At 48.2% G+C, this 19,126-nt stretch overlaps 1 protein-coding gene across 2 annotated transcripts in view; it reads left to right on the top strand.

Annotated features, from left to right (window-relative positions):
• The window catches only part of MREG (melanoregulin), a 63,791-nt gene that overhangs the window by 3,487 nt on the left and 41,178 nt on the right, over positions 1–19,126 (top strand). The window contains exons 1-2 of one of the 2 annotated variants that reach the window (XM_023259667.2): positions 616–1,074; positions 18,275–18,434. In XM_023259667.2, the coding sequence (XP_023115435.1) occupies positions 980–1,074; positions 18,275–18,434 (255 nt within the window). In that variant the 5' untranslated portion in view covers positions 616–979. Of the gene's footprint in view, positions 1–615; positions 1,075–18,274; positions 18,435–19,126 lie in introns of those variants that run through there. The other variant, XM_045034455.1, reaches the window with a different exon arrangement.

Genomic DNA, 19,126 nt, shown 5'->3' with positions numbered 1-19,126 from the left:
CCAGGGCAGAAATATGTGGCGTGTCACCCTTTGGGTGAAAAAAGGAGGGGGGGTGTAAGTACATTTACTTGCAAGTTCCTACAAGCATAAATAAGAGTATAAATAGCCCTGGAAAATTGCAGGGAACTAATGATACAGGTTGCCCACACACTCCCCCCTTTTTTAAGGGAGTTATTTAAGGACCAGTGACCCTGAAAACGACTTAAAAAAATCATCGCGATATAGTACTCCTAAAAAACCTACTTCTGGAAGCGCCTGGCTGGCTCAGGTGGGGGACCGTGGGGCTCTTGCTCTCGGGGGTTTAAGCCCCACGTTGGGTGTGGAGATGACTTAAAAATAAAAGATCTTAAAAAAAACCCCAGAAACCCACTTCTGTAATGTGTCAATGCGTGCTCTTCTGGTAGCTTTCACTCTGTGTGGAGCTGACGCGGTAAAAATCTGCCCTAAGCACTGCTCTGAAGGCACGGGAGTAGGAAGGAGGACCTTTTATTTCCTCCGGGAGTGAAGCCAATAAAAAGTATGAATAGATTCAGGCCAACCTCGTGCTCGGCGACTGGCCTGCCCCGCCTTCCCCCCAGCCGGGGCTGCCCGTCGGTGCTGCCCTCCGCCAGGAGTCCCTGCTTCCTCCTTAGAGGGCAGCAGCAGAGCGTGTCGGGGACGCATGCGTCCCAATTTGCGCCCGGGGAATTAAAAGAAAAGAGGGGGGAAAAAGCCCCAGCGCAACACGCGCCCCAAACAAAACCCAAGTGCAGGAAAGCGCGCGGCCGCGCAGACCTGGGCCGTGCAGGCGTCTCGGCCTCGCCCGCGTCCCTGGCCGCGGCGTGATGCGCACGGACTGGCCCGCGACGCCCGGCCCCGCGACTGTCCCCGCACCTGGACGCCGGCCGGGTGGCCGCGCCCCAGCCGCGCTCGCTCGCCGCCGCCGCCGCCGCCGCGGCCGTCTCCCAGTGTGCCGGCGCCGTGGGGCACCTCGCTCCCCATGGGGCCGCGGGACTGGCTGAGGACCGTGTGCTGCTGCTGCCCGTGCAGGTGCCTGGAGGGGCCCGCCGTGCCCGAGAAGGAGCCCCTGGTCAGGTGGGTGCGCGGCCGGCCGCGCGGAGCCTGGTGCCTGCGCGCTGGTCCGAGCTGGGGAGGCGGGCTGGGCTTCGCGGTGCCCCCTGAGGCGCCCCTTGGTCCCTTCCTGGAGACCCTGCCCCCTGGGTGAGACTTCTGCCCGCCGCCACAGATCCCCGGAGACCCGGGTGGATGCGTGTGGAAATCCGCGCCAAGGGAGGGACCGGAGAGAAGTTTGCAAAGGGGCTCGATTTGGGTCCTTTGCTGTGACCGACTGCGTACGGATAGGCGTATTTCAGTGAAACGGACGTCTGTGAGTTTCTGTTTCACCCAGGGGGAAAAAAAACAAGTTGGATACTTTGCATTCAAGTTTATTACCAAAGACAGGCAATTTAACTGACTGAGCACAGGGGATATTTTTCACATTTAAAAAAATGCCTACTTTCTGAAGGGGCATCCTGTTCACTGGGATGTGGTCTCATTACAGGTGAAGTTAGGAAGCGTAGGAAATTGGATGCACATTTGGCGTGGCTTTGTTGAAGGGCCCTACGACACAGTTTTGTTCGGGGCTGTCATTTTAAGCAATTATTTTGTACCTCCGCTTTGATGAAACGAAGGTTCCACAAGGGCATCCCTTGGAGGTAGACAGGATAGAAACGAAAGATTTAACATGAAATTAGGGAACAGTACGTGAAGTGAAAGTCAAGGGTTTGGTAAGCACATATTGAAGCCAGTGTTTTTTTTATGCAATGTGCAGTTGACAAGATAAAGCTTTCGCTACTTTTCCGAAGCATGATTTACCTTTTCTTACTCTGTCAGGTCCAAACACTTCCCTTGACTTTTGAGGTCTTATGTATCCCCTTACTGCCTGCCCACTCTCTTTCCAGCATATTAAATACTGCCGACTCCTTGATTTAACCAGACAGGCATCCTGGCCGCTCTAGGAACAATCCAGCCTTCTTATTCCCCTCACGATTGCCTCAAGGAGTGACCTTTATCTTTCCCACCCCTCCTAAATGCTGGTTCTCAACACCCTCCCTCACCCCCGCCCCCAAGCAGTCTTCTTGGATTGCTTTCTGCTTATTCGTCTCTCCTATGATTTAGGGTTTGGGATTTACCATCTGCCCCTCACCGCTTAGTGAGCGCACATGTATGTAAACATACAGGTCACGTTCTTTTATATATAAACAATTCTACACACAGTACACAATGTTTTCGTGTGCCCTTGCTGATGGTTTCCCACTTAGATTGTTAGGTCAACATGGGCAGGGAGACATCTGGTGAAGTTCCCTTGGTCCCAAATGAAGTGGGTAACAACCTAGAATTTCATGCTTGGCTTGTACATCCAAGTTGTCAATATTCACTGTCACTAGAAATACAGCACTCCTTCTCAGTGCCTTGGGTCTTTCCAGTCTTCCATCCAGGATTGCTACTGGAGTTAAAAATCTTGACCTGCCCTGGTTTACTGTAAGTCGGTACATTTTGCAAGTGATTTTTAGGAGGATGGAGCCAATGGGGGACAGAACAGTATGTCTAGTCCTCACGAGTCAGATTGTTTGGGGTGAAATTCCAACTGGGTGACTGGGCACAAATTATGGAACTTATTTGTGCCTTAATTTCCTCATCTATAAAATGGGGATGAGAACAGTGTGTACCTCAAAGGGTTTCCATGAGAAATGAAATGAGCTAATCCCTGTAAGTGTTTAGTAGAATGTCTGACACATAGTAAACACTCAATAAATTCTAGTTGTTGTTACTTATCATTGTTATTCTTCTGAGCATGTGAATATGAGTGGACTGGTCTTTTGTGGTTTAGTGTCAATTCTAGCATCATTTCAGGGTAGCAAGGTTTGGGAAGAGCCACTTAGTGATTGATGTGTGGGGCAGTGATAGGTGTGTGTGTGGGTACCTGTATGTTTTTTCCTACTCACGTCATCAGGAGGTCTGGTTTGAAATCCTTTTTGTTTGTTTATTTATTCTTAAAGTGAGAAGTTCAGTGTTTTTTTTTTCTTTGTATATTCACAAAGTTGTGCAATCATCACCACTGTCTAATATAGAACATTTTCATCACTACTGAAAGAAACACCACACCCATTAAGCAGTCACTCACCACTCTCCCTTCCTTGCCCGGCCCCTTCTCCTGCAGCGACTAATCTGCTTTCTGTCTTCATAGATTTGCTATTCTGGAAATTTGGTATAAATGGAATCATACATATGTGGCCTTGGTGTCTGGCTTCTTTCACTCAGCATCGTGTTTTGGGGGTTCATCCATGATGTAAGATTTACATATCTCTTATCCATTCATCAACCGATGGGCATTTGGGTTGTTTCTGCTTTTGGGCTGTGAACGTTTGTGTACAAGTTTTTGAGCAGATGTGTGTTTTCAATGATCATGGGTATATGCTTAGGAGTGGAATGGCTGGGTCGTATAGTAATTCTACATTTAACTTTTTGACACACTGCCAGATTGTTTTCCAGGGTGACTGGTTTGAAATCTTGATGTGGTGAAATCATGTGGCCAGATGGCCTTAATTTTAATTTTATGGAGAACTTCATTCTTTACATTATCTTTTTTCTTTTTTTTCCTTTCATTTATAAAGAAAGGTTTTGTATAGATGCTCTCCTCTCAGCTAAGTCCTTGATGGTAAAGTAATGGTTTTCATGCCCTTAGGTAACGGTGCCTGGAAGAGGTGTGGTTGGGGAAATGACACTTGTCTTTTGTCTGCATGGTCACCTGCAATCCTGTTCCAGAATGCACTAGGGATTCTTGTTCTTTCCCGAAAACCGGCTCTTAGTCTCTCCTCCTTTGCCAGTCTGATCATGCCTTTTATGTTTCAACCTCATTCTTTTTGCCTTTTCTGGGACCGTGTACCTGAAGGGAAAAGCCTGTGCCTTGTCTGGTTTGCAATCTGTATTTCTCTCTGTTCCACTGGTTCTTTCTTTCCCCTTGTTCTAGAAATATGCTGAGGCCTCCCCTGACTGAAAATTCATCCTGATAGGGCCAAGCCCTTTAATTGCCATCCTTTGCTTGCCTTTGTGGTTGGCACAAATGTCTTGAAAGAGTTGTTCACTGTGCCCCCCTCCCTGTCTTCTTTAGCACCCATCCACCGTGAAATCTGCTTTCTGCCCCCTGCCTGACTACATGAACACTGCTCTCTTGAAGGTTACCAGAGAAGGAAGTGTGATATTGTATTCTCAGTGTGCAGGACACAGTTCCGCGCTGGCCATCCGCGCCTTCTTTCATGCGTCCTCTTTCCCCGGATTCTCTGATTTTCTTTCTCTAGTTTCTGCTTGTGACAGATGCAGTCACACTGCTTTCCCTCCTGGTGTCTTTGCCCATGTCACATTTGTTCGCTAAGCATCTTTTTGTTTTTTTCTTTTTATAAATTTTTTTTAACGTTTATTTATTTTGGAGAGACAGAGACTAAGCATGGTCGGGGGACAAGCAGAGAGAGAGAGAGAGAGAGAGAGGGAGACATGGAATCCGAAGCAGGCTCCAAGCTCTGAACTGTCAGCACAGATCCCAGAGCGGGGGCTTGAAATCATGAACTGTGAGATCACGACCTGAGCCAAAGTCGGACGCTTAACCGACCGAGCCACCCAGGGGCCTCACTTTTTGTTTTTCTGTCCTACTTCTCAAGAGTCTACTCTTCTTTTTTTTTTTTTTTTTAATTTTTATTTATTTTTGAGACAGAGACAGAGCATGAATGGGGGGAGGGTCAGAGAGAGAGGGAGACACAGAATCTAAGCAGGCTCCAGGCTCCGAGCTGTCTGCACAGAGCCCGACGCGGGGCTCGAACTCACAAACTGCGAGATCATGACCTGAGCCGAAGTCAGACGCTTAACCAACTGAGCCACCCAGGCGCCCCAAGAGTCTACTCTTCTTAAGGCCCATGTCAGTTGCCAGCTTTGTGATGAAGCCTTGGAAAGTTTCCCCAGGTTGTGATGGTTTCTCTTTACTTCCTTTTCATCCCTCGGTCACTCACCTGTGCTTATTACAGTTCGAAGGTGGGTGCTGCCACCCCAGCCAGATTGCCCAACTCCTTAGCTGCCCGGGGCTGCTTCACCAGCGAATAGGTGAGCAGTCATCTCTAAAGCCAGGAAGCTTGAGAGTAGGTCTGGAGAAAGGACTCGTGGCCTGACCTTGACACCAGGCTCCAGGCCCAAAGAAAAGCAGAGGTTTTGTTCAGTTTCACGGTTTTCTGCCCTTGACTCCGATTTTAGGACGGAATCCTAGGAGACTCCTGTTTTCGATCACCGTGGAAGGTCGGAGGTTCTGCGTGCCATTCTTCCCTGCACTAATTCCTTTCCCTAATGTAAATAGTGATCAAAACCACAACGAACCAACGTGCATGGAGGACAAATGGATTTTTTTGGGATGGCGAGCCCATTGATCACTTGTCTGTAAAACAGTGAATGACTTTTTGGCTCGAGGTTTCATATTACTAATTAAAAGGAACATATGGGGTGCGTATCGTTAGTTTCCTAGGACTGGCGCAACAAACTACCATAAATTTGGTAGCCTAAACCAACAGAAATGTATTCGTTCACAGTTCTGGAAGCCAGAAAGACCCTAGGGAGAATTGCTTCTTGCAGGGGTCAGCTTTTGGTGGCTCCTGGTGTCATTGGTTTCTGGCAGCTCAGTTGCAGACTTTGCCTCTGTCTTCTTCCCTGTGCTCTCTCCTCTGTCGCAAATGCCTATCTCTTTGCTCTTGCCAGGGCACCAGTCACTGGATGTAGGGTCCATTGCAAATCCAGGTTAATCATGTCTCAAGATCCTTAACTTAATCACACCTGCAAAGCCCCTGTTTCCAAATAAGGTCACTTATTGGGGGTTAGGGGTTGGGACTTGGACGTATCCTTTTAGGGGATGCTATTCAACCCACTACAGGGTACTTTTGGGAAAATGTTTGAGCTCAGTGAGCTTAATGCATTGGCTTTTATTTCACTTTTATAGCATGGCTTTCTTCCATCGGCGATGAAAGCATACTCTTGCCATATAAAAATCCCCCATGAGCGTGAGTTGTGACCCTTGAAATGATATGATTCTAGAGGCACAGCTGCAGTCAGCACAGCCTTTAAGCAGAGCGATGTCCAGGCCCTCTGGCACCAGAGTTTACTGCCACATGACATCCAATACAGACGGGCATGGGGGGCCTGGAAGAGCCTGCCACGGAATGACACTAAAGCATATCTCACGAGGGTCACTGAAGTTTTGCAGAGAAGTACAATTCTTACTCTCTAAATGTTACTTACTCCGGGGCGCCTGGGTGGCGCAGTCGGTTAAGCGTCCGACTTCAGCCAGGTCACGATCTCGCGGTCGGGAGTTTGAGCCCCGCGTCAGGCTCTGGGCTGATGGCTCAGAGCCTGGAGCCTGTTTCCGATTCTGTGTCTCCCTCTCCCTCTGCCTCTCCCCCGTTCATGCTCTGTCTCTCTCTGTCCCAAAAATAAATAAACGTTGAAAAAAAAATTAAAAAAAAAATAAATGTTACTTACTCTAAGCTCTAATTTCTGTTGGCTGTCGATAACCGATAAGCACCATGACCGTCCACTTGTTGAAAAGCTAAGGAAGAAAGGGGGAGAATTACAACCACGGCTGAGTTTTCATTTGTGGCTCTCCCTTCAGCCACCTACGTGAACCACGTAATGAGCTTCCACATCTCTTTGGCTCCCTGCTCTCCTCCATGCCCGTCCACAGCCTCCACGCCGGATAGCAGAATTTACGGACGTATCTCTCAGAATTTACAGCCGTTGGGGTTTCCTTTTTCTGCAGTGCCTGGAGTCCCCAGTAGAGAAAAATAAAATAAAACCTCAGTTTGCTCTTTGATGGTTGTTTCGTGCGGTTCTGAGAAGGCCTGGAACAGGGTGTGTGAGTGTGGGCAACAGAATGGAACTTCCCGGACCATCGAGGAACGTTCAGTCTGCGGCTCCTGCTTGGGTATGCAGATGGGGGTGAGGACTGAGGTGGGGACGGGAGCCTTCCCCACTCAACTCTCCTGACCTTTCATAGGTCGTGCTTAGCGTTCCCCGTGTACCGGGCACTGTCTGTATGCCTGTTACTTAAATCTTTGCCGTAACCCTGTGAGGTACACCCGATTCTCGTTATTCTTTGTGGCTATGTGCTGTGGCCCCCGCAGATGGTGACCGAAAGTACTCATTGCTCCCAGGGGAAAATCCAGGGTTGTTGTCCTGCGAGTCGACTTGTTAGCTGGTCCACACGTATCTTGTTTTCTGTGTGCTTCTGTGTAAAGACACCTTAGTTTTAGTATATTGTTGATTCATTGACATTGCACTCAGGGCCAGCGGCACTGTGACTGATGCCTGAGTGAGGCTCGTCGAATACACATATTTTAGTTCTGCCGCACCATGCTGGGGGGCCATTCTCAACAGCAGAATCACCAATAAATAGCCCAAAAATGCAAATGACGCGGCATTAAATACACCACGAAAAGTCCACTCGTGTACAGGATGACAGCTGAAACAAAGAGGCAGAGCATTGCCTTGTTGGACCTCAGCTGGGGACGTGCCCCTCCCTCGGGGGCTGCCAGCATCGGTGATTTGATTTCAGAGGACAGATAAATTTCAGCACGTGGGAAAAGGTACAGATATGGTAATGAGGAGCCTCAACTGTCATTGGGTCTATAATCCCCACCTGACAGTTGAAGAAACTGAGGCACAAGAGCTTCTGTAGCTAGCTCAGAGGCATAGCTGGCTGAGCTGGGAATCAACTCCTATTCTATTCTAGTGCCGTAGAAATAGCAGGGGCCACCTAGTATGCAGGGAGGGGTGTAGCTAGCGGCTTATGGGCTGTGTGCTAGAAACTGTGTTTGACGAATGAGACTTGCCCCGAATCCTTACAACCTGGGATCGAGAGCCACTGGACCCGATTTTCTGATTCAGGCTGGTGAAAGCAGGTGCCTGTGGGAAAGGAAAGTGGTGGGTTTAAGTTATTTGGAAGGCAGTCACCACCAGCTCAAGAAGGACAATAATCCTTTCTTCACATGTGTGCAGTTTTTCCTTTCATGGCGTGGGCTCCCGTGACCTCTGAGTTGAATAAATTGTCTTCTCCCCTCGGAAGGGCTTTAAAAAATGTTGGCTGAAGTGTTCGTGTCAGTGAGATCTCTCAGCCCGGGGCCCAGATGGCCTGACTCTTTTCCCATTATGTGTGGCAGGCTTCTCCGAGCTAACACAGCTCACCCATGACTTCCTGCAGAACTGGCAGGTACAAAGCCTGGAGCCCTGGGCCAGACGGTGATTCACAGGAAGCGCCTAGAGAGGCACAAAAGATTCCTGCTGCAGGAAGGGGCTGGAAGGATCTGTTGCAAAGCCTGTACATTTACCTTCTTAAAAGAGAAGAGGGGTGGAGGTCAAGGGCACAGTTCCCAGAACAGGGCCTCACGTCCAATGAGTAGGAGGTAAATGCTTTACCAAGAAGTCAGCCCCTCACGGTTGGTCTAAGGATGACTTTTAAAGGTTTTCTTCCCAGGCCACCTCCAGTGTCCCTCTTCCCCATTCGTGAGTCGCATAAGTCAATCTCAGTGACATTGGAAGTTCCTGAGAAGATGAAATTTCTTTCCCTTAGGCATCGCATGATCTAGGTTTCCTGGAACTTTTCATTCTCTAGATCTCTTGAAGTGATCTTATCACTCCACCTTTGTTTAAAAAGTAAATTCTGCTTAAATGTTGGGTAAAATAGGTGTGTTTTGTTTTGTTTTTTTTGTAGTTAGTGATGGAAATCCTTTTTAGTCTGATTAATAAATACTAGCTTTGTACCAACTGTATGCTGTGCACTCTGTTCTTCTGTGCTTTTTTTAGGGAATAATTTTGGTGAGACACTGTGTATCTATCATTCCCTTATACTGCCTGAAAGGTGGTAAGAGTTTACTGTATTGCCTCTTATTATTTTTTTCCTAGCTTTTAAAAACTCAGGTTTATATGTATAATATTAGAAATTAAAAACATATAAAAATTAAAAATATGTACAGTATAAACAACACCTATGAAGTGAATATTCTTGTAACCACCTTCCAGGGCAAGAGATAGCTGCCTTTCATCCTGTATCCCCCACTCCTGATTGTATCTAGACCTTTGTGATAGTCATTTCCTGGCTTTTCTTTATAGCTTTCCTACATATGTGTGCACCTTAAAAGTGTATTTTCATTTTTGCCTGCTTTTAAACTTTACCTAAGTGAGACCAAATTGTGTGAGAGCCATCCAAGTTGCTATGTATAGCTTGGTTTGTGATTCTCATTGGTTTATAGGGCATCCGTTTTGCTCATCTGTTCTGTTGGCAAACTTTTGGGTGGTTTCCACGTTAGGGCTATTACACAAGGTTTCGATTTTAGAGTCAGCACATAAGGTAAAACTGTTCATCTTTCAGCCATACTGGCCTCAGATACACCAAGCGCGCTGCTGCCTCAGGGCCTTTGAACTTCCTGCCCTGCCCACTTAGAATGTTCTTCCTCCACTTACCTGTATGCGTAACTCCCTCACTTTATTCAAGTCAGTGCTCGAAATCATTTTGTCATAAAGTGCTTCCCTCACAACGCTTTTTAAAACAGTGCCCCCATGCCCTCTCTCTGTCCCTCATCCACCATGTGAATAAAGTGCTTCAGAGCACTGAGTGTCACCTGACATAACTGTCTGCTTCTTCCCACAAGACTGTGAGCCTACTTTTATAAGCTTAAATAGCTAAAAAATGTTAATTGGCCTGTGAGTCTGGACACAAGGATTCTAGACTCATTTCTGCCATTCAGAGCCCTGTGAACTCGGGAAACAACAATTCATCATTCAGCAAATATTTATTGAGCATCTTCCACGAGCCAGGTGGTATTCTAAGCGTTTGCAGTATATCACTGAGCAAAGTAGGTAGTGATCCTGTCCCCATGGGGCTTTTATTCTAGTGGGAGAGGAAGCAGCAAACGTAATAGGTAAATTGGAAGGTAAGTAAGTGCACAGGAAAAAGAAAAGGCAGAGCATGGGCAGGGGAGCATGCTTGCCATTTTAAGTAGATTATTCAGGGCAGGCTTCATTGAGGAGCTGGTGTTTATTTTATTTATTTACTTATTAAAAATTTACTCTTAATGTTCATTTATTTTTGAGAGAGAGAGACAGAGTGCAAGCAGGGGAGGGGCAGAGAGAGAGAGAGAGGGAGACACAGAATCCGAAGGAGGTTCCAGGCTCCGAGCTGTCAACGCAGAGCCCGATACAGGGCTCGAACTCACGAATCGCAAGATCATGACCTGACGTTGGATGCTTAACCAACCGAGCCACCCAGGCGCCCCGAGGAGCTGATGTGTAAATAAAAATTTGAAGGGGAGAGAGTGAGGTGTGTGGATACCTGGGGGAAAGCATTCTAGGTAGAAGGATCAGCCAGTGTGACTGAGGGGTTCAGGGAACAGCGAAGAGGCCAGAGTGCCTGGGGTGTCATATGGGGCCTCATAGAACACTGGATGACTTTGCCTTATATTCTAGACCGAATGGGTTTTGAGGGAGGGGTGACACGGTCTGATTTACATTGTAAAGGGGTCGCTTTGGCTGTTGTATTAGGGATGGAATTTGGTGGGAGGCAATGGTAGCAAGAGGTAGACCAGCGGAAAAAATAATTGGAGGGATTCTTATATAAGATGTACCGTCCCACCCTGGCTCACCAGATCCCAGACTCCGTGCTGTGGTGTGTTAGTGCCTATTCCTTTTATCCTTGGCTCAGGGTCGCAGGGGCAGAGGTGGAAATTTTTTTTCACGTAGAGCCAGTAGAACTTTCTGATGGACTGGAGGTAGGGGACGAGAGAGCTGAGGATGACGTCAAAGATTTTGGCCTGAACGGTTGGAAGGATGCAGGTTCCATTATCCAAGCAGAGCCTGCTGGTGGGGAGGCCCGTGGGAGGACCAGGCTCTTGGCTTTGACCATGGTGTGCTCGAGCCCTCTATCACACATCCACAGAAATGGGGAAGAGGCAGGAGGCGTAGGAGCCTGCGGACACAGGTATAGACTTAGGAACCTTCCTCATGTAGGTGGTATTTGAACCCCTGAGACTGGGTGAGGTGACCAGGATGAGTGCGAGCAGAGGAGGGACCAAGGAGTGGGTCTCGTTCTCCCGAGCCCTGGCGTCTCCTCAGCCTCCCTGCCCGCCTCACAAGGTTTCTGCCGGGCCATCTGCAGGCCTGACGGCACCGTACAAAGGCATGGGACACAATGGCCATGGAAGGCAGGGAGCCCAGGAGCACAGGACAGGCAGCAGGGCCACAGCACAGGCCCCGCGTTGCTGCTTTTCATCCTTCACGCTGAGGCGGGTTGTGACTCTGGCATTGAAGGAAGTCATGGACTTCGGTGGTGACGTGCTGAGAGCAACTCCCAGATCTGTGGAGCCGTGTTTACACTGCGGTTAAATAATGGATCTTGTAAGCTTTGAGAAAGAGCCAGAGTATCCGGCAGGAGGGAAGGAAGGAAAAAGGGAGGGAAAGTAAGGAGGGAAGAAGGGAGGCAGGGAGGGAGGAAAGACAGGAAGAAAGAAGGGAAGGAGGGAGGGGGAGGGGGAAGGAGAGAGAGAGAGAGAGAGGAGAGAGAGAGAGATGGAGGGGGAAGGGGAAAAGAAGGAGAGGGAGAGGATCTTGGATCCACCTGCCCTGTCACTGGGAGGTTTCCTTAGAGAGGAAGGGAAAGTTCTGGAAACCAGGGGCTCCATAGGCAATTCAGTTCTTGGTGGGAAATCGGTTGAGGAGTCCTTAAGTAGTCAAGGGGGTGCCACCAGACAGCCTTCGGGGTCTGCCTTTTGAGATCTTTGGTTGCTGTTTACTGGAGATTTTGTGTCTTCACTGTTTTGGGGATTTCAGTCTTTTTCCTTTTTCTTTTTTTTTTCTTTCTTTCTTTTTTTTTTTTTTAAGTTTATTTGGAGAGAGAGAGAGGGAGAGAGAATCCCAAGCAGGCTCTGCGTGACCAATGCAGAGCCCAACATGGGCCTCAAACTCACAAACCATGAGCTCATGACTTGAGCTGGGATCAAGAGTTGGACACTTAGTGACTGTGCCACCCAGGCCTTCAGTCTTAAACCGGAGAACACGGACACACAGCCTGTCTGTGGGGAGAACAGTAAAGTTACTGCAGCTGTGGGCATCAGCAGCCAGCCTGGTATGCTGTGGGGACTTCCAAAATCTTTTACACATGGTTGGTAGTGAGGACTCATGGAAAGTTCTGGAAACTCTTGGTAAGCAGCCTTAATGCCCACCTGCACTTTGCACCCGCAGTCCCCAGGGGGGAAGTCCAGTGTTGCTAGGTCTTGAGTCTCCTGTGAGCTGTAGATGGGTGGAAAGGAGAGACTTTGGAGTGATTCAGTCTTGTGCTCCCCGGTGGGGTTAGGGGTAGAATCATCCTACATTTTGGAAGTGAAAGCCGCTTCTGCTTCTAATGTAACTTCAGAGCCACCTCTCAAATACCCGAGGTTAATAAAATATTTATCATCAGCAGATGGTGGCCAGGGGCAAAACAGCTGCTCTCACTTTCTTTAGAACCTTTTAGAAACATTATAGGGGGGAGGGAGAGAAAATGAAGTTCCTGACTCAACCTGCCCTCCCTCCCTGCCTTCTGTCCTCCCTGGGCTACCTGGGCTCAGACCTCAGGGCCTTTGCACTGAATTCTCTTTACACACTAAAATTCCCTTCACAGTCTCTGGCACACAGAGGTTCCCAAGCTCTCTAGTTGTTTGCTTTAGACATTTCTTTCTTCTGGTATCTCCACTCCAAGGGTTTAAAATTTTAAAATAAAGTGGATTAATGCCGTGGCTAAGTAGCGGTACAGGATAAAAGGAGCAGGGACTAGCATGCCAGAGCACAGAATCCGGGATCCAGTGAGCCAGTTGGGGTGGGGTCTGACAGAACCTTCTGCATGAACACACACCCTCCTTCACCTTCACCTTGACCAGTGTTTGGTTGACCAGATGCACAGGTCAGATTCCACACTCAGGAGGACGGCGGGAGCCACAAGCAAACACCACGGGTCAGAGTTATTGCTCACCCAGAGGCAGAAGCTCTCGATTCTCTTTCCTGTTGTATGTCCCCCCAGGTGTCAGTGACCAGGCAGTCTGACACTCATAGGATGCCAGGGCAATGCTGCTCACAATTAGGGAAGGGCGAGGCATGGAGAGAACTCTGGAGGCAGCCCCTGTCTGGAGACACGAGACCTTCCAAACGGGCCTGGTGGTGGCTGTCCTGTAGAGCGTCCTTTAGGTGTGCAGATTAAGCAGGAGAGGCTGTGTTTTGCATTGGCCGGAGCCACGCATGTTCATGTGTGAGTGTGTGTGTGTTGGGTGAAAGAGAAGAGAGAGAGACAAAGAGGGAGGGAGAGAGAGATTGGTTGTTAGAGGCAGGGGGCTTGCCAGGGAGGCACCTGTCATAATCTCAAAACATGCAAAGAAATTGTGGATTGCTAGAAAAGTGGCTAGAGTATTCATGGTCAAATGTTGTCGGTTACCGACTATGCAGGTGGATTCTGGCTAATTTCTAAACCTGCTTTTGGGAAGCTTTAAAAAGGTGATGACAATGAATTATGTCTGAGATTTCCTTTAATAGGTCACTTTGCTGCTTTCGACAAGTACTTTTATTTGTTTATTTTTTATTTACTTACTTTTTTGACAAGTACTTTTGAAGCACCTTCTTTGTGCCCGACCCTGCCAGGTCATGTGGAATGTCAGAAGGTCCAGGGGACAATCTCTGCCCTAGAGGAACTCACCAGCTCGTTGAAGAGTCAAGACTTACACAAATGAAACAGATTCGGGGACAAATAAAAGAGTGGCTTCAGGAAAGTACTAGGGTTTCGTGGCCCGAGAGGGATGTGTACCATGGCATCAGCAGCCATGGCTGCAGCTTCTGTGTGCCCCTGGGGTCTGGATGCCAGGAGGGGACACCCCGGGGGAACTTGCCGGTTTGTGCAGGGAGCGCTTGACATGGGTAGCTGTTATCTGAGCCGCTCCATTCGTGAGTGTATCCCCGTCACGGCATTTGGAGGTCACGTCTGTGACATGTACTGCTTGGAGCCACCCCACAGGGGACCTCATGCTGGGAGGACGCTGTCAGCTGGCCGCCTAAGCAACGAAAGTCAAGCAACTCCGAAGCTGGTCCCTGTCTGCAAAGCAGGATAGTGTTACTTACTCTTCTGACCTCAGATGGTTGTGTAACAGGAACGATGGGACGTGGAAGCCCTTGTGCAAAGCGCTGTGTGGTGCAGAGATGGTGTGTCAGTGGCTGTAAAATCTGTCAGGCGGAAAGCAAGTGACGACGGTACCCTTCGCGTCACGGGCACCTCTCCGGTGTCTGCCTGCCCTTTGGTATTCCTCTTGGCCCAGTTTTCTGTCTTCCTCGGCTCTCACCTGCTGTTTCCAATCACCCCACTATCCCTGCTTTTTAAGTCTAGCTATCCCCGTGAGACCTTTCCTTACTCCCCAGGCTGTCAAGGGGATAGAAACGCAGGTGCATTTCTCCCTAGTCTACATGTCTGGCCCCGTCCTTGTTCCCAAACCCAGATCCTGACCCCTCTCTGACTGCCCTGTGAGCTCAAGGTCAGCCTTGGCCTCCCTCCTCTGCGCCGTCCCAGTTAAAGGCATCCCTGGCCCACATCCGCTTTGACTCTCTCCTCGCACCTCTGGGCTGCGTGCCACAGGGCACTAGCACCGCCATTGCCTGCCTCACTGCACTGCGTCGCGGCCTCTCATGACCGTCCCCGCCCCGTTTCCCCAGCCACACCGTCGTACATGCTCACCCCAACCAGTATTTCACATGATGGGGACATATGTTTTTATTAGCAGAACTCCACCTCCCCAAAGAAACCTTCCTTGTAACCCCAGCAAATGAGATTTAAATTGAGCGGCCGTTCTTGTTGTGGCTGGTTTGTGGGCTTCTTTGTTTCTCTGCCAGGGGAGCCCTGCCCATCCCCTGCTGCACTCCACCCCCACAGCCTCTCCCGGGCCCTGACATAGGACCTCAAAGTTCAGGCCGTGAACACCACACCTACTGTCTCCTAAGCCTCCTAAGCCTTGTCCTTGTTCCTTCTTCTCCAGAGTTATTTCTGAAACCCAGACCCGACAAGGCTCAAAATCCCCTTCACTTTTGGGGCGCCTGGGTGGCGCAGTCGGTTAAGGGTCCGACTTCAGCCAGGTCACGATCTTGCGGTCCGGGAGTTCGAGCCCCGCGTCGGGCTCTGGGCTGACGGCTCGGAGCCTGGAGCCTGTTTCCGATTCTGTGTCTCCCTCTCTCTCTGCCCCTCCCCCGTTCATGCTCTGTCTCTCTCTGTCCCAAAAATAAATAAACGTTGAAAAAAAAAATTAAAAAAAAAACAACAACAACAACACCAACAACACATATATCTATTGAGTAAATGCTTAGCACATTTCACTTTTTCACAGTTCAGAGACTAAAGCCCGAGCCCCAGCACTGTCATCAGTCTGACCCCAAATGACCTTTTCTTCTTCCCACCCCTCCGTTTCCCTGTGTGCGTGCCCCGCGTGGTGGAACCACTCAGGGACGCTGGAAATTCCCCAGCCCCGTGGGCCCCTCAAGCCTCTGTGTGCTGCTCCTGCTGTTCCCTCTGCAAGAATTCCTTTCCCTGGGCTTCTCTTCCTGCCGACATGCTGTGCCTTCATCAGGTCTGGGTTAGATGTCACCTTCATGAAACCTTTCTTGAACTCCTATCTACACACAGGTTGTCACTCCTTCTCTGCTCCTACGACATTCTGTTTATACTTAACTTTTTAAAATTTCACTTTCTCATTACATTATAGTTACGCTAAGGGTAGGGGCAATGTCCTCTTTGGTTTCAAGTCCCCCCGAAACACCCAGCCTAGTGCCCAGTATGCAGCAGGCATCCATTCCGTGTTCATCGAATAAACAACTGAAGGAAGGAAGGAAGGAAGGAAGGAAGGAAGGAAGGAAGGAAGGAATCTGACATGCTCGTTAAAGCCCGGGTGGCCAGGGCACCGAGGCCTCATTTGTGTCCTCTTTCGTTGGCTCACCACTCTTAAGAAGAAGGGCTTTCTGCGTTTCAGCCTTTGCATGTCGGGCAGCCTATGTGGAGGCAGGGAGACTCTGATAACAGTGTGGCTGTGCTGTGTCTGCTTCCCCAGAGGTGGCCCCTTTCTGGAATGCTCTGACCTCTTCGTCCAGTCCCAGCCCCTACACTCCACCATGCAGCTTGAGGGATTTGAGGATCCGGTGTCTCAGCCCTCTGTCTGATGTAGATAGCTGGCCTCCTGATGACCTTGGTGCGAAAACCCCATCCCCACCTTTCCTTTAGTTTCTACAAGTGGGTCCTGGCCAACTCTCCTAAGTCTGAGTCTCTGATCGGTAGCCTGACCCCCACACTCCTGCTGCTGCTGAACCCCATTTTGCTGACTAGTGCTTCGCTTCCTATTACAAGATTTCCCCAGTGCTAGCTTCTGTTTAAATCTCAATATTGACCTCCAGCCCGTCTGTCAGCTCCTTCACAGGGGTTGTCTGCTTCTCTGGGAGTCTTCTTCTGGTCCTCCTTTGTCATTGTCTCACGTCACATCTGCAGGTGTGTTGGCCACCCCACGATCACAGGACATTCTAGAGCTCTGCTCCAGAAAATGACAGCCCTCACCATCCAGATGAACAAGCCAGAGAGCTCCTACCTTGTCCACGTTCCCGAATAGTGTGCTTTTCTCTACACCACTGTTCTAATCCTCATACCTGTCGTGTCTCACCCGAGTTACCTCCCTTGCATGTTAATGAATTTCCCAGATCCACTCTTGGCCTTCTAAAGCATTCTCCACACTTTAATCAGAAAGGGCTTTGAAGATGTAATTCTATGCATGTCATATCACATCCTGTTTGAAGCCCTTTTACATCTTACCTTGCTTTTAGGAATAAAGACCACATTTCTAGTCAATGTTAGAAAACACTATGGCCAAATCACTTTGTCACCAATGTTCTCTTTCTTCCAATTCCTACACCCTGCTCCCTCCCACCCCAGGGCCTTTGAATGTGTTGTTTCATTTGCCTGGAACATAGTTCTTTCAACTTAAAGCTCAAGCACCCCTTCTTTATGATGTGTACCTGATGCTTTCTCCCACTGGCTCTCAAGGCTCCCTGAACTCCCCCTTTATAGCACTTACCCCATTTTTCATTATATAGTCACCTGATCATTAATGTGTTCCCCTCCCTACGCTGTAAGTGAGGTCCAAGGACTGGGATCATGTCTGTTTCACTCAGTTTTACTGAGCCCTGTGATTAACATGAAGTCAGTGCTTCATACATATAATTAGGTGAAGGAAGTAGCCTCGGCATGACCCTCCCTGTGCGTCCCACAGAGGCTAACCAGGGCCATGTACAAGCATGTCCTGAGTATGACACTTTGCGGCTCACCTCCTCCATAAGCCCAAGCACGGATACACCTTGTGAAGGGTAAATCATTAAGCAAACATACAAGAAGGGGGCTACTGAAATTCTTACTCAACATCCACATTGTTTACTGGAAGTATTTGGATACACGTATTTTTATCACTTAATTTTCTGGTAAGGAGTTTGGTGGCTATTCTGTGCCATTGTGCTCTAAATTTATGGTGCTTCCTTGAATTCAGAGCCGGTGAAAAGTTCACCTCTTCTTGTGAATTGTTTTCTTCTTTTAATCTCACGAGAATTTTATTCTCCCATTGGATTTTCCTTCTTGTTTTTGTTGCTGGGATATGTAGTGCTAAATTTCATGTTTAACATAGTGAAATTACCTCTGCCCAGGTGTGTGGTCTGTTCTCTGCCTTTTTCAGAGTTACTTATTTATTTTTATTTGTTTATTTATTGCATGTGTGGGGGAGGGGCAGAGGGAGAGAGAGAAAGAGAGAGAGAGAGAAAGAATCCCAAGCAGTCTCCGTGCTGTCAGTGAGGAGCCCAACTTGGGGCTCAAACTCATGAACCGTGAGATCATGACCTGAGCTGAAGTCAAAGAGTCTGACGCTTAACCGGCTGAGCCACCCAGGCTTTGTTCTCTGCCAGTTTCAAAGTGATTTTTAAAATTGTTCTATTGTGCTATGCTTAATTATTGGAGACAATAATTCATACCTTGTCATTAGAAATATATGTATTTATATATTGTTTTATATTATAGGGTATATAGTGTATCTTTTATTTGTTATCATATGTTACATACATGGGATGCATATATTATATATATTACATACATTGTGAAATGCTTATACCCTTTTTTTTTTAAACACCACAGTGATAGCAATCCATATTCTTCATTTGGAGCGACGCTGGTGAGAGATGATGAAAAGAATTTGTGGAGCATGCCTCACGATGCGTCCCACACAGAGGCAGACGACGACCGAATCCTGTACAATTTGATAGTCGTTCGAAATCAGCAGGCCAAAGATTCAGAGGTAAGCAAGCCCCTTTTGAGATCTTGCTGTGTGCCGATGACAATGGCCAATAACACATAGCGGTGAGTGAGAAGGCCAGCTGGGAATAAAGAAAAGAAGGAAAGGGGAGATGTTTGGAATGAGGGCAGGTATTTTAGCAGCCTGTGGTTGCTAATTATAGCTGGTCCTGGTAGACCGGCTCGATAAACAGATAAGACTGACTTCCAGTTATTACCTCAATTGTGCAAGGGTTACAGAAACAGCAAAGCAGTGTTGCCGAAGGTGGTGAAGGCAGTTGATCATCTTGCATGGCTTAACCGGTGCTTCTGTAATTTTTCCGGTTGTGTAGCAAGCCACAGTTAGAAGATTCAGACTGACGTTGAAGGATATTTTGTGTTATCACTAATTGTGAATCAGCGGAGCCTGAATTCGTTTTATTTCTTTTTCCTGTTTATCGCTTGTTAAATTGTGCCTCTTGATTAAATGGCAGTGTATCATAACTTTTGTGATGAGGCATGAAATCCATCTTTTTTTTTTTTTGTTACTAGCAATTTTTAAAATTATTACTTTTTCAGAGCAGTTTTAGGGTTTTAGAGAAATAGAGCAGAAAAGTGCAGCCACTCCTTCCAGGGGCCACAGTTTCCCTCATTATTAACGTCTTGCACTACGGCAGTGACTTATATTTGTTACAGCCAGGATTGATACATTATTAC

This window comes from Felis catus, chromosome C1 (assembly GCF_018350175.1).
Source record: "Felis catus isolate Fca126 chromosome C1, F.catus_Fca126_mat1.0, whole genome shotgun sequence".
NCBI classification, from domain to species: Eukaryota; Metazoa; Chordata; class Mammalia; order Carnivora; family Felidae; genus Felis; species Felis catus.
The sequence above is the reverse complement of the archived record's forward strand: the minus strand, read 5'-3'. Positions and strand labels throughout refer to the sequence as shown.